Source organism: Motacilla alba, chromosome 2 (genome assembly GCF_015832195.1).
Source record: "Motacilla alba alba isolate MOTALB_02 chromosome 2, Motacilla_alba_V1.0_pri, whole genome shotgun sequence".
Classification (NCBI taxonomy): Eukaryota; Metazoa; Chordata; class Aves; order Passeriformes; family Motacillidae; genus Motacilla; species Motacilla alba.
Window position 1 is genome coordinate 100,944,437 of NC_052017.1, and position 15,503 is coordinate 100,959,939.

The window sequence follows — 15,503 nt, forward strand, 5'->3', positions numbered from 1 at the left end:
TACCATTTTTCCCACTGGTTTCCATTTGTTGCCATAAGATGTTTGCTCCATGTTACCTGGTTTAGTTCTGTTTGTTTTAGTCAGGGCAATTCTTGCTAGTTCACCTGATTTTTCCTTGGATAGTAAAGAATGATTTCCCCATCCCACCACAACAGAGCTCTGCTAAAATCATGAATAATGGATCGAAAATCCACCCCAATGGGCTCCAGCCTCCCACAACAGCAGCTGAAAGGCTTGTTTCAGCAAGAAAACAAAAGCCCTGCTCTTAAGGCAATTTCAAGATATAATTTCCCTTGGACTGGGACTCTAACCCACCTCTTTAACATGCAAATACATTCTAATAATCCTGTTGCACTAACAACTAAAGTGCAAAGCCCAAACAACAGCACATGTTTACAGTTAGGCCACAGGGTAGTTTCAAGCACATCTGTCTGCATTTATTGTATTTAATAAAACAATTAAGCTCCCATGGTGCTCATTTTTAAAAATGGAAGCTGTGTGGCATTACTTGTAAAAATTTTAATTTAAAATTCAGCTTGGAAAAAAATAAATTTAGTTAAACGGGCTTGCTTGAATAAAAAGAAAACATTTCCTCAGTGAAATGAAAGGCCAGTGCATATTTTCATTTATTAAGTCAAAGCAGATAGAGACTCACGTATAGCCATACCCACTGTGGGCATTTGAGTCTTCATTTGAAATTTCTGTGGTAATAAAAAGACACCTTTGGTATTTGAATAGTATTCTTTCCTACTCATTCATCTGGAACAAAAAAAATACAGTTTTTGCTAGTGCAGTGTATGAATTAAAAAAAAATTAAAATAAATACAAATACCTAAAGTGAATAATAAAATTAAATTGAATAATAAAATAATACCTTCCAAAATTATTTTGAGAAATCTTCTCCTTCACTTGACTACTACAAATTTTAAGATTTCAATATTTCAGTGGGCTGCCTTCCCACTGAAAGTTTTAGCATAAAGCAGTATAATCTTTTTTGCTTAAGTGATCATGAATGTAAAAACATCTTAGTTTTCCACATTTTCTCAAGTTAGAGAGACCCAGCCTAGGTCATATTTTGAGCACATCTGTTGCTAAACTGGTTATTCTCTACCTTTGATTATAATTTCTGGTTTATTCCTTGGCGGGCTACGATGTGAAAACTTTCCCTTCTCGGTTCAAGTACAGTTTACTGTACATATTTTATACCTCATCCCATCCTGGGAGAGTAAAAAAAAAAAGGTATTGTGCCAAAATTAGTCAAATCCCTAATCCTAACAGAGGGCATACATATACATGCCTTAATATAATAACAACACTGATCTAAGATAAGGGGGAACCAATAAATATGATAGAATTTAAACAGAAATATTGGAATATTGAAATATTGCTGGAGTAATTTTCTGACCCTATCTACCATGACTGTCGAGCAATATCAGTTTCTGATTGCAAAGGGATCCATGCTGAACAACAAGATTTCTCTACCGAATTGGCTCCTTTCACAGCTGAAGAAGAATTACTTTACCCTTCAGTGAGAGGCTTATGGTGTTCTGGATTTGACAGATATCCTTCCTGTGGTCTGTTATCACTGTTACAAGTGAAAAGTTGGAAGAGACGCTTCTGAACAAATTTATTGTTCTAATCCTACCAAAGATCTGTGCTGTCAGGATATTTTAAACCAAACCAAACAAAACCAGCAAAGAATTACCTGTGTTAAGATGAAGGGCCACTTTCCCTTTCATATTCACATCATCATGCTGTTTGGCTACCAGCTGCCCTGAAGTTTTTGTCTTCCTACCCCTGCTTTCTAGGCCGTGCAATTGCTTACTCGCTAACCCAGGTGTCCCAGCCAGCAGCCCCCTTTCTCCAGACTGAGTTAGGATTTCAGATCTATTAAGTCTTCTTCATGTGTCTATAGAATTAAAAGCATGTTAAAACTCATCCCTCGCTAGAAGCTACTCTAACCATCACAGTTTCAAGAACTGGCATCCCAGTGGCCAGCAGAAAAGTTTCTCACTGCTCCAAGCCCACCTTTAAGGAGATAGATACGAGGTTGTTTTCTTCATGACCAGTTGCATTGTCTGGACAACCTGTGTTCATGAGAAAGCAGCTAAGGAGATGTTTACTGGGGCAGATATGGTCTCTGCATGAATGAAAATTCAAATAAAAACTGATTGATGCTTTTGACAAATGGAAAAGTATTTAACAACCCAAACAATGGAGACCTAGGCTTTAAAAAAGCTTTTTTTGGAAGCTGCAGGATGCTGTACTCCTGCATGGTGTTGAGAATCACCATGCACACCAGCATCTACCGAAAGGCAAAATGCAAAGCATTCTCCATCTGTAGACTTTCCAGATTTAAAATATCCAACAAGGTAAAACCTAGGAAGCATGATCAAATATCAGGGATTGCAACCTCTTCTGGAGATCTTTCATTTCTCTACTCAGTTGTAAAGGGTCCCTGAGCTGTACTTTCCCCCTTGGTAAAGCTACTTGGAGCAGGGTGATGGCTTGAAAGTTTGGTTGATTTTGCTTCTCTGAAACTGCACAGGGCAAAGGAGATCAACTACAAATTCCACAACAGGGGTGTCGTGTTTGGTCTAATTTACTCCCCCAACCCCTGGCTTCTGTTACTCATCTCCTGGCTAAGGCAGCAGGAGGCAGTGAGTAAGATGGGCTGCTTTGCTGACCTCTAGACTGAAACAGCCCTTGTCTCCTGGCCTGTAGAGTTTAATGTCTCCATCAGCTCTGCGGTGTGGGTCGGTGGTGGCTCGCTGGTGGCGAATCTCTTGCTCTTCTCCACGATCTTGTTTGAGCTGCCACTCCATCTGATCCCTCAGTTTGGACTGTTAGATGCATGGGCGGTTTATAACAAAAAAACAAAAGGACAGGAGGGAATAAAGAAAACCAAAATGGGTAAGGTAGACGACTGAAAAACTACAAGACAAAGAAAAGCGTGAACAGAAAGAACAACTTAAATACAGTGGCATAAGAAAGTGAAGAGAACAAAACCAAAATGAGGATGAGCAAAATGATGGGCTGAAACATCTGAAAAGCAAAAAAGAGAAAGAGAGGAAAAAAGAATGCAAACACTGGTTATGAGGCGCATGCAATGAGGATGCATGAGTCAAACCAACAGCAAGCATACAAGTCATGAAGGATATGGGACACAAGGCTCTTCCTTCCTTACTTGTGCGGTGCAGAAAAGCCATATCCAGTGTGGCAGTTGTGGCAGTTTAGACATGCGCCCATGGGCAACGCTTTAGGCAAGGCAGTCCTTCGCTGGCTACAGAGCTTCTCACTCGCTGCTCGGTTAGGGGAGTGAGCTGTAAGCAGGCTTTTCAAAACACATCACTTAGAAAACTGCATTTGGTTGGGTTCTTTTGGCAAGGCTTTTGAGAACGTGCCTGACCCTTTTACAAGAGAGCATAATAAAGACCTCCTCACATTTCTTAGCAAGGCTTCTAATTTACATTCACCAGATTTTTGTTTTTTAAATTAATCTCCTTTTTTTCGTGGGGAAACACTGCTGTTACAGACAAAAACAAGACAGATCTCTTTAACACCAATGGATTAGCCTTTTTGCCACGAGGAACCGCCTCTGAATCAAAGGAGTTGTGCAAATAAATAAAAGAAAAAAAAAACCTATAAAGTGTTTGTTTAACATTACACACTTAATACACTGCGGGTCTGAAATCATAACAAAGCAGCTGTGAGGAAAATTAGCTCTAGGGTAGCAATTGCCAGAAAGAAAGAGAAATGATAAAGAGAAAGAAGGCAAGTAAGAGGCTGACCTACCTGGAAGTCAGTGATCAATTCCTTCCCCAGGTTACCAATGGGAGAGTCTCGGGACATGGACGTCATTGTAGATAGGAAACTGGAAGACTCTGTGAGATGGGGAAGAGGGGAGAGGTCCTCCATCTGCTCCTTAAGACCCTCTCCAATGTGATCAACCTTTTCCAGGAAGGTCTGAAGCTCCTTCCGGAAAGCTTTCATCCTGGAATTGACAGTGTCCAGAAGCTCTGGTTCATGCTTATCTTCTCCCCTTTCCTCACCACTTCTGAAATCCTGCTCTGTGGATGGGCTGCTGGTTATGTGCACCTTCGCATCATAAATCAAGCTGTCTGTATCAGTGATAAGGCGCTCCACAGTCCTTTCAAGTCGCTCAGCCTCACGTTTGATGTTAATTAATGACTCGGTGTCCTCTTTCACTCTCATGAGCTCGGTGGAGCACAGGTCGCTGACTTCTGATGGCTTCCCACTCCCAAAACCTGATGTCTTCTCATATACTTCTTCGGAGTCACTCTCGCCCCCAATGGGCCCCTCTCTCTTTGGCTGTGGTGGACGACCATCTTCGCTATCACTCTCTTTTTTCCCAGCGTCACTGTCGGCGTCGCTGTCCCTGGGGCTGGAAGTACGCAAGCCCAGGTGAGAAGCAAGATCGTAACGCTGGACGTTGGACATCAGGACCCTGTTCTCATACTGGAGCTTCATCACTTTCCCACTCAGCTCATTGATTTGTGACCTGGCTGACTTCAGCTCCTCTTGCAAGGTCCCACCACCCTTGGATGCTGTGTCATCCAACCAGCCTGGCTCCTGGCCCGGCTCGAACTTGAATTTGTTCAGCTCATTCGTTAGCTGCTTGTTGTGATCCTCAATTTCAGAGATTGACCTCCTCAGCAGCTCGGCTTCCTCTTCCACAAACTGCAGGTGCCTACGTAGCTCTGTGGCTGACTCCACAGAGTCTCCGTAGGGCGAGGTAGGAATGCTTGAAATGTGGTCCCTGCTGAGACACTCTTTTTCATACTGGCACCTCATATCCTCCATCTCAGCTTTAATCCCCCTGTTCTCCACCTCCAGTTCCACTATTTTTCTGCCCAGTATGTTGGCTTCCTCCTCCACCAGCTTCAAACGAAGCTTCAGCTCAGCCTCCCTGGTGCTTGGTGGGCCCCCTGCTTCCCCAGTAGGCAGGGGACTGTCCACATCTCCATAGATGGACTTGTACTTCTGGAGCTCCTGCTCCAGTTCATCCTTCTCCCTCCCCAGTTTGGCCATCTTCTTCCGCATCAGCGCTGCCTCCTCTTTGGCAAACTGGAGCTGGCACTTCAAATCAGCACTGTCCTCCTGCCAAGAATAATCACCCCCCCAAACCAAGATTATATTACAGTACAAGCACAACCAGCAGCTCATTTTCCAAAATCTCCACCTCCCCATCCTCTGAGCTGTATCTGTTAAGTATGCAAACAATCCACAGACAGAGCTGCGCAAACCACACAGTTGACACATTTCATGTCTTGGTCCTGGTTAAATTGGCAAAGCAGCTTGACCAGAGTTAAAGAGGGAGAAAAAAAGTGCCAACACAATGTTTTTTTCTCAAATGCTGAGCAAACTTTGTGAAAAATAATGACTCAAATGAAAAGGTTCCATGATTTGCTGGCATTTTTTGTTCCATTCACTTTTTGTTCCATCTACCTTTAATGACATGCTTGCTCCCCTTAAGCACCATGAAACAAAGACTACTCAGATGAGTTTGCTCATCATAATCTCAAATTTTGGGCTCCTTCAGCTAGAAAGTACAACAAAGGTGTGCTAAACTGCATGGTTGCCTTGGAAAGTGAAGACTTTAATTACTGTGATCTCATTATGCTGTGAAATAGATGAAGTTCCTAACTTGCTTTCCAAATAGGAAACACACTGTTGTGTCTACTGCTGTTATTATTAGGATAGAGGAGATTGTGATCTCTGTTTCTGGGATGAACAAGTGTTCACAAGGGAGATCGGTGAAAACATGTGAAAAAGGGAAGAAAAATTCATTAAATTGTGTTTACATCCAAATCCATCCCATGTGAAGACCTGCATTTTTCAGGAAGTACCAGGGTATTGAATGACTGTTTGGGGTTTTTTGTGTGTGTTGGGCATTAAAAAGTACTGCATCTCATCTCAAATGAAAACTCCAGTGTGTATTGTGCTGAAATAAGAGACAAGGTTAAGTAAATTCTAAGCCAATGAACAATTTCTTTGCATGAATCACTTTCATGAATTGTCATGGAGATAGAGGCACTTGGCCTCAAAAGAGACACATTTATCAGCATTAGCAGTATAATGGAAGGCAGACTTTGAAAGATGATCTCCTGAGACAGCAGATTTTATCATTGTTGGTAGACCATGTGGACATATGTGCAATTATATATGGAAACTTCATTTCGGTCTCTGGAGAACTGTTTTCTTTCACAAGCACCATTTTGTTTTAATTCCTAATAATGGCAACCAAATTCAGAGGAAAACATGACTGACTTTAATTGTTCACCCAGATCAGGCTGTGGAAAAAAAAATACAAAACTAATTATGGATCAGGAATCTGAGGAAATTATTTAATTTCTATAGCACAGATCCTAGCCCACTGGTCTTCTATGTTACCTAGATTAATTTTGCTGCATTCTATTTACACAAATACTAGCTGTGACTTAATTTCAGCTGTTAATGACTGAACAGATACAGAAGTGATTGGTTGTATACTTCTGAACCCAGTTAGCTTTCTGATTGATGCTACCTGCTGCAGGTTGTGACTTTAAAATGCTAAATAGGAAAAAAGTAAACTTACATGTTAAAAACATGATAGAGGTAAAAAATTAGTCAAACTTTCTGTTCATATGTGGTTTTAATTGACAACCAAGAGCCAAACACAACGGCAATCAGCTCATGGGTTGATTAAAATTTTGGTCATCATGTTTCTGGCATCAGAAATACAAGTATTAAATTAATTCAGGCAAGGTACTTATGATTGATTAGAAGCAGAGCCTCTAGAAGATAGACTTTCTATCCTCTCTATTGTCTCCTTGTATACACATTTCTCTTTTTCACACATATTTTTAAATTGCTTTTCCCTTCATAACTCAAAAGTGCAAATTAAGAATTAAATTAAAACCTGGCAAAATCCTATGCAGCCTCTACTGCAGTCACTCTGAATTTTGGTTGCTCTGGCTGGATAAGGCTGTATGATTAAATCATCATCTTTGTCCAGGGCTGTGCAACACATGACCTCTGTTTTTCCTATCACAGTGAATCAGCTTATCCCCAGAGGTCCAGGTTTTGCTTTTAGGGAAATAAAAAGATCACAAGGAAGGTTACAGACAGACCAGTGCTGCACATCAGAACCCACAGGTGGGATGATTATTCCTGGTTATTCATTTATTTATCTGTTAATAGCCGATCTGACATTTTCTTTATTCTGTCTTTGTAATCCTGAATTCTTTACCCAACTTCTTGTCTGCCTTTGGCTTCAAGAGCCCAGCTGTCTGTGGCAGTAGCTGATGCCCTGCACCTCCCTGGCTGCAGGCAGCTGGAGCGATGCCTGAGTGAAGGGGCAGCCTGCCCCATTCTTCTGCCCTGCCTGGGAGCACCAGGGGCACGCTGCCATCCTGGGCTCCAGGGACCTCCAGCCAGACACCCACTGCCCTTCAGGCAGTACAAGTAACAGCACTTGGGACAACACACTCAGAGCTTTGAAGCTTTTGAAGAAAAGGGAAAGGCTTCAATGGGTTTAGGGTCAGGGCCCCAATGTTTTTGCTCAGCATCACTGCATGACTCAGTGCGTCTGTGGAGTTAGTGTGCTATTATTGTGGGACAAAACCTCTTTTAACTCCTTTAATGGTGTCACTTTATTGCCAGGTTTTGTCTTAGCTTTTTTTTTTTGTTTTTAAAGGATCAAATTTTCAAGTTTTGTTTTTTTTCACAAGAGCTGAAACAAGCAAGATTTTTTCATTAAACAAACACAAGCTTCATACAAAACAACAGAGCTGATGGATGTTAATCTTGCCTACTAAATAGGGATCCCATCTGGAAAGGTGAGAAAGCTCTAGATCTTCCTCACTTCCCTGCCAGGGAACATCCCATTCCCCTGACAGCATTTTTTCCAAAGGAAAAGAATGGTCAGGAGAGATTTATCGGCGAGACCTAAGCATGCCAGAAGGGTAGGACTCCAACTTTCATGCATCTGTCCCTCTGAAACTTTGTGTACAGAAATATCACTGATTTCTTGATCAGTTGAAACCAAGTAGAAACAGTGAGAGAGTGAGACACCCACACAGGCAAAGCAGAATTTTGACATATAAGGCAAACTAAAGAGGCCAAATCACCAAAGCTAATAAAAGCTCATTATTAGTTAAATTGTGAATGAAAAGACAGGAGAGGGGAAAAAAGAAAAAAAAGGGAGAATAGCCTTTCCATGGTTTTGGGGGAACAAGAGGCTCAAATCCCAGGGGCTGAATACGGGCAAAGGCCTCCTGACTGTATTAAACATCCAGTATGTGGATGCTTTCCTAAAATGTGTACATAGAGCAAATCATAAAGAAAGAAAAGGGGGAACAGCAGTGCAAAGATGTGACAGTCACGGTGCTCTGTCATGGACTGAGAGATCATTAAGGATAAATGGGAGTTAATGATTACCGATAATTTGCATGCAATTGCACTGCGGCTCTGCATGGCACTTCAGAAGGATGTAAATGAGTAAAAAAGCAGAAGAAAGAAACCCAAATCCCTCCTCACACAGTCTGCTGTCTAATTTAGACAAATGTAGAATATGGAGACAAAGAAATGAAGTGTATAGGAAATAAATTAATTTAATTTTGCAATGTAAATGCATAATGTGAGAGAGGTGTGATGAGAATGAAGAGCTGATCAAAAATTCCCCAATAAAATATTTCTTTTCTGGCAAGAAGACACAAAGCTAGATAGAGGCCAACACCATCTCCTCTACCACCACCACCAGCTCAAGGGAACTGCCAGGCAGAAGACTGGTAAGCAATTTTGGGGTTGCAAGTCTGATGGCAAGGCAGTACAACCAGCACCCAAGCATCTGGCTGAGTGCCAGCACTCCTACCTTGCGCTGGAGAACCACTTTTCTTTGTGTTTTGCCTGGTGCCTGGTATTTTCCAAGAAGCTCCGTTTTGCAATTCTGCTGAATAAAAACTTTTTTTCTTCAATACTGCTGGAGGTGGGAGAGTGCTACTACAAATTTTGCTTTTACACAGTTTCAAGACAATCAACTTCATGGGCATTATTTACTCAGTGTGCCCTGTGGTGGGTGTGAAGTTCCAGCTAATTTTCACGACGAGCTTGCAGTAAGTAAAAACACCAGTCCTGCCACATGCTGTATGTATCAGTACACAGATGGATGCATAGAATCTAAGTTTGAGGCCTTCTCCGTCACAAAATACATAATGGGTGCTCATTCGAGGTATTTAAGGAATCTGTCCCTGAAGAGCAGCATTTTGAACCTCCTGGGCTGTGTCTGTACCAACCCTTTTGGGCCATGCCCAGGACCTGGCAGCTGTTTGACCAGGTCATGCATTTGCTGTGATGTGCCCTATCTCAACCAGCAAATACCTCTGAATGGATGCCTGGGTTTGGAGTCAGCTATGGTAATATCCTAGAGTGGGGAGAAAGCCAGGACATGTACATATAGGCTGGGCTATGTCATTATTTAAGGTTATTTCTCGATCTTTTTAACCCTAAATAATTGTGAAGAAAACTGAATGGCCACCTTGCAGAGTGCTGATACAATGCTTTTCATTTCCAGCCCCAAGTCCTTTGCTTGTAAGAGTTATGGTGTGTGTGTAGAGGGTAAAAGTTTTTCTCCCCATGTGGCTTCTGGGATCACTTCCCTTTGTTGTGAGTGGTGCTGAGCTCACACTTGGTTACCCAAATCATTTTGTGAAGTCCTTTTTAAGGCTTTCCAAAGCAAACTGTAGCTGCTCTTAATGCCTGGATTTGGGTGGAGGAAGCAAGCACGAGAATCCATTCTCTTTGCACAGTTCTGTATTTCCAGCAATGAGGAAAGGAAGGACAATGCTGCTCATAAACCCCTATGGACACAATTGTGCCTTCATGTAGCTTCATCTGTAATTTGCATGTGTGTCGGCATGTGTATGTATTTCATCCATATATTTTACATACTTGCAGAAAAACAAACTCTGACCTGACTGATCACTTAAATTATTCTCCACAGCGAGTGCCTCATTTTAAGGTATGATTAAGCCATGCTTGTGTCATCTTGGCAAGGCCGCTCAGTCTGCTGTGGCCTGGGAAAGCAGGCTGAAGTGCCCTGGCCACTGGCCAGTCCCCCAGTTTGCCCACTCAGCTGCCTGCCCTACCCCCTCAAGTTCAACATTTTGTAGTGATTTATTGTGGTTCCTATTACAAATCAATGGATTTTAAGACTAGACAAGCCATAGGTCTCGGCTGTGTACACTGATCCTGCCGAGGGGGCAGCAGGGGAAGTGCATCCCTTCTCTAATGAAGGCACAATGTCTCTGCTGGCTCCTTTCCCAGCAAGGTGAAATACTATCCCCATCTCCCTGGCTATAAACAGTAACTGTGCGGGTGCTAGGAAAAGCTTTAACTCCTACAGTCAGCACAAAAAGCAGAGGAAACCAGGCAGACTGCTTTCCTGAGAAAGACTGACCAATGAGATTCCAATAAAACCCGTGTCCTAAGAGAGACTGAGTGGGCAGCCTGGGCTCTCTGAGGTACCCCAGCTTTGGGGAGCACAAGTTCCTGCAACACCAGGGAGATCAAAGGAGACGCGAGAGCTCGCGAGGTGTCACTGCAGTGTGCGAACTGCATTCCTGCCAAGACACTCATTAGCACAAAACCTTTGGCACAGTGTATAAATTTAGTTAGTCCCTAAGCTGCGATCCAATTATTTTGTGAGGCAAGGTGATTTGCTCCTCTTGTAGCAAACCTGCAGCCTGAATCAATGGATACAAGCACGATGAGCCTGAGAAGCTGCACAGTTTAGAGACTGCACTTTTGTCCTAAATTGCTTCTACATTATCTCTGGGAGGTCTCAGTAGATTAAGGCCTAATTGCACTCAAGTTAATATACCTGATGGCCCTGTCAAAACCCATAAAAATAAATTTTGAGTTGCATCATGTGATTTTTGCTCAAAGTTTCATGTTCATGGAAACCATACCTGGGTAAATGTCTTTTTTTCTTTGTGGATTTCTCTGCTGCCTCTCCTCTTCAGGGAACTCTGCAACAGAAGCAACGCTGTATTATTGATAAGCTAAATACAAAGCCTGCAAGTTTGGCAGGTTTCACAGCTATACATTTAATTAGGGAGAGAGAAAAAAAGAATATTCTCCTGAACAGCTGGGGATTTAATTTTTCATAATAATCCTTAAAAGAACAAGATTATCAGGTCCTTGTTGGTGAATCTTTTAATCTCTTAATGCCCAAAATTTCCCACCAAAACAAGGAATAAAATTAGTTGAAACTTCACAGAGAGGGGAACATCCTCCACACCACCCCCACCCCCCACCCCCCCTTTCCTCTATGGACCACCACAATTTTTGGCTAAACTTTCTTTTTGTATGGGGCAATGATTCATGTTTGATTAATCCAGGGCAGAAGTCCAAGAATCTTACTCACAGTCGATGTGAAACACGTGGTGGAAACCTCAGAGAAAAGCAACCCCCCAAAAAATAGGCAAGGACATGCATGTTTAAGCTATATGGCATAACACTATTTGTTAATCTGGGCTAGCAAACATACTGAGGAGCCCAGATAAAGACCAGATAATTCTCCAGGTACTTTTGAATTTACTTCATAAACCAGATTTTATTGGTTTTGCAAATCTTTATATTCTTTTATAAGCAAATATTTTTAAGAAATGATGGAAATGATGGATGGAAATGATGTCATCATCACTGCTTCACTGAGAACTCTCTCATTTCCCAAGTGGAAAAGCACGGTTTTCCTGAGAAGTGAGCGGCAGAGCACCATCAGGATGTTACCAATGTTTACTTGTTTGTCAAGACTGGTTTCCAAACTAGTGTGAGCTGCGCCTATTTAGAAAAGGCATAAATCGGGTTGAAGGGATCAAAAATTATCAGAGAAAAAAAAAAAGGCAGAAAGCCGGGAACTGCAGAGTTTGAATTCAAAGCAGGCCGTGTTGCTCTGCCTGTGCCCAGAGCCTGAAGGCTGATATTCCTCAGATCACCCCGATATTCTGGCCTCTTTTATATATTGTTTCTGTTTATATTTGCTCTGTGGAGGACAATTTCCAACTGAGGTAAAGCCTGGGCTATCATGGGTTGCCCACAATTGGCAAGATGGGTTGCCCTCCTCCTCTGGTGCATGTGATGGAGCAGTGTCCCTGGACCAGCGCCTGCTCCTGTGTCAGGTGGGCTAAATCCCAGTTTCCATAACCCACACTAACCCAGCACTGCAACCCAGGAGCTAAGAGGAAGGGACAGGAGGGAGAGGCATCCTGTTAATTAGCAAAGTCCAGCCTCGTGCCCAGCGATGAGCTGGCAGAAAACACGATGTGAGCTCGGGGACCAGCACACACACCACACACAAATCTGAACTAAAAGCTTTCCCTGGCTTTGTGGTGTCTGCTGTTCAGCTATGCAGCTACTGCACATTATAATTATTGCACACTAAGACAAATCTGTCCTTCTACTCTTTGTTATACACAGATAAGTAGTTAAAACCCATTCATACGCAACACCATATGCCCAAGACATACTACAGTTTATTTTTGCTAATCTGCTCTCTACTTTAATCCAGTGATTTCCTATAACTAATGAAGCTGAGTAAGAGAAATGTCTTTTTCTGGATACCGAAACAGTTCAATAAAAAAAGACTTTAAACACTAAAATCATCATATGAAAACCTGTTACACAAGCTTAGGCAGGATAAACAGTTACTGTTTTCTCTCCCTTTTTTTTCCCCCTTTTTCTTTCTTTTTTTTTTTTTATTTTATTGTGGTGTTATTCTAGAAGTAGATATGTAACTGAAAGCAATCACTAGTCAGCAGCATCACGCCCTGGCATGCAAGAGGGGTCATTCTGGTTGAAAAGAGATGAGGCATAGCCCTGGTCCTCACATTCACTTCTTTTCCATGTGACTTAAAGCAAGAACAACTTGAGTGAAAGGAGGTTTTTTGAATACTGCATTTAATTTGTAAGCCCTTAGAGTCAGGATGAGGCTATCAATTTCTGTAGAGGTCTCAATGCCCAGTTGTAGCAAATAGCTTCTCATCATGCTAGAAATGAAAAGCCTTGTGCCAAATGCTAAAATCCTCTTGCTCTTGCCTGTAGGCAAAAGGTTACGCTTAGACACATGCAGCTTGAGAAGCTTGGGGATATAAACACATAGACTATGGTGTGCAAGAATAAGTAATATAGACTTTGCTGTGTAGTATGGGACAATACTTGAAAAACAAGGGGAAGGGAATTAAAATTAAGGTGGATGACATGGATGACAGGCTGAGAAACAGCCTGTCTTTGGAAAGTCTTTGGAAACTGTAAGCTGTACTCCTCACTGAAACAATTAATTTCACAGATCCAGACTAACAGGTTTGTAACATACTGCCCTAGATGAGGCCTCATTTTAAGCATTTTCACACTGTGCTGTTTGGATTTGCATAAGAACAACTTTGTAATCAGTGCTCAGGTGGCAGCTTTGTATTTCCATAAGGCAGAGACTCAACCTTAGGCTGAGTCTGTCCTCAGTGGAAGAAAAAGACAGGAACATTTACCTTTGGGACTGCCAGTGGATTACAGGGAGAAATTTCCCATACATGTATCAGTGGAGGACTTGAACACAAGCATGGCAACATTGCCTGCCCACAACCCCCTAAGCCCTATAATGAATACAGGGCAGTATCTCTATTTCAACACTATGGGACCAGGCTGCACATGGCTACCCATGCACATGGGTATGAAACACCAACAAATAGAGCTGCTGTTTTAGCTGGGCTAAGGACAGAGGCTGCTGCAGCTAAAAGTAGGGGAATGTGCTGCAAGCTTAAATTATTTAAAATTCAAAATGGTCCAATAAATGAGCATTTCTCTTTGATGTACAGGAGATTGGCATCAGAAGCTGATAGGAATTAATGCTAGAAGAAACGTTTCTATACTACTTTCTATACTCAAGAGACCAGCCAGGGTTGGCTGTCTACCAAAAAGTCTTTCAATGATGGTTAAACAAGATTTTATTAGTCCTTTGGTTAACAGAGTCTCTTAAGAAAATGGTTACTTGTGCAGACATCTCCTACCTCTACAGTTTCACTGCAATTTATTGATAGACCTCTTGACTACCAAAGAGAGCTAAAGTATGGAGGCCCAGTGTTTTAAAAGTTAAACTTCCCAAAAGATTATTTGGTGTAGGGACTACAGTATTAACAGCGGGAAGAGACACAATTATTTTTACTTTCCCTAGGAGCCTAGCAGGGATGGGAAGAGGTAATTTGCATTTTCTGGTGAATTCCATTTTTAACAGGTCAAAGAAGAGTTCTGCAAACCGAGCAGTGAAAGTGAGCAGTGAAACTCAGGTGGGAGACAGCAAGCAGGAATCAATGCACTAGAATTGGAGATTGAGCAAAATATGGAAAAAAATTTGAGTTAAGAGCAATTGTACATGTAAACATATGATAGACTCCAAATTTCATACTGAAGCAAATGCAGAGTAGGATGAGAATAGAGCTGCAAACAGGCGTTGGTAGAGAAGGATCTGGAAAATGAGAGAACCAAGAGTCCCTAAGAGCTGCCATCCTGTCACTTTATTCAATGCTGCTGAGAGGAGCAAGTAATTTGGGTGGCAGTCTGACATCTGCAGGCAAGCGTGGGCTTGCTATCATATGTGCATCAAACTGAACCTGCAAAATTCAGTAGCCAGTCACTGAAGTGACAATGTCTGCAACTCAAAATCAGAGAGGCTGGATTGGAAAGTCCAGCCCTGAAGGCAGATTCTATTACTGTGATGTGTGAGGAATTATACACCAGCATCACTGGCACTTATGAGCTGTATAAATAATGTTCTGTGCCGATGATGGCTTGCTACTGATTGCTTTGAAATGGATAATCACAATTTTCATTTGCATGCATTAGAAGATACTGCCTGTGAGAGACCTGACAGTATTTTAAAAAATTATGCACAATTGACTGAATCCACTTGCTCCAAATCCAGCAGTAGGTGAAGCAGATCACTTGCAGATCACCAGAAACTGCAAGGCTAACAGCTTCAGAGCTGCGCATTGGCACTTCATAACATGAGCTAAATTCCCCCTAGCTGTTGGGGCCTCTCATGTTCAAGAATGAACAAACCATCCAGAGAGACATAATCTCTGCCCCACAGAATGTGACTCATCAAGAGATCCTGCCAATGGACCGACTTTTTCATAGCACTTACTCTCCAAGAAACACCAGTGGTTTAAATGAAGGTAATTCTGCTTGGCATCTATGTGAATCAGAAGCAAACCAGATCCTCTTGTTAACAGATGGTCAGAGGGTGGATTTATCCCCAAGAGATGTAAACCAGTGTTCATTAACTGCACCACTAATCAGGAACACTTCACTGCGACTGTTTTCCAGGCACTGTGCAGGACTGCATAGGAAGATTCTGTCAGGAGATGAAAAAGGATGGGGATCTCCATGTTCCTTCTCCAGCAAACCCCATCCACACAAATGAAGCTCTGCTGGCCACTGCAGGCTGTTTC

At 42.2% G+C, this 15,503-nt stretch overlaps 1 protein-coding gene across 10 annotated transcripts in view; it reads right to left on the reverse strand.

The window, feature by feature from the left end:
- The window catches only part of MTCL1 (microtubule crosslinking factor 1), a 101,424-nt gene that overhangs the window by 36,733 nt on the left and 49,188 nt on the right, over positions 1-15,503 (reverse strand). For 4 of the 10 annotated variants that reach the window (XM_038162587.1, XM_038162550.1, XM_038162559.1 and 1 more), the window contains 4 exons: positions 10,971-11,030; positions 8,876-8,950; positions 3,796-5,121; positions 2,688-2,843 (listed from right to left, as the gene is read on the reverse strand). In XM_038162587.1, coding sequence (XP_038018515.1) covers positions 2,688-2,843; positions 3,796-5,121; positions 8,876-8,950; positions 10,971-11,030 — 1,617 coding nt within the window. The remainder of the gene's footprint in view (positions 1-2,687; positions 2,844-3,795; positions 5,122-8,875; positions 8,951-10,970; positions 11,031-15,503) is intronic. The other 6 variants (XM_038162607.1, XM_038162626.1, XM_038162598.1 and 3 more) reach the window with 2 other exon arrangements.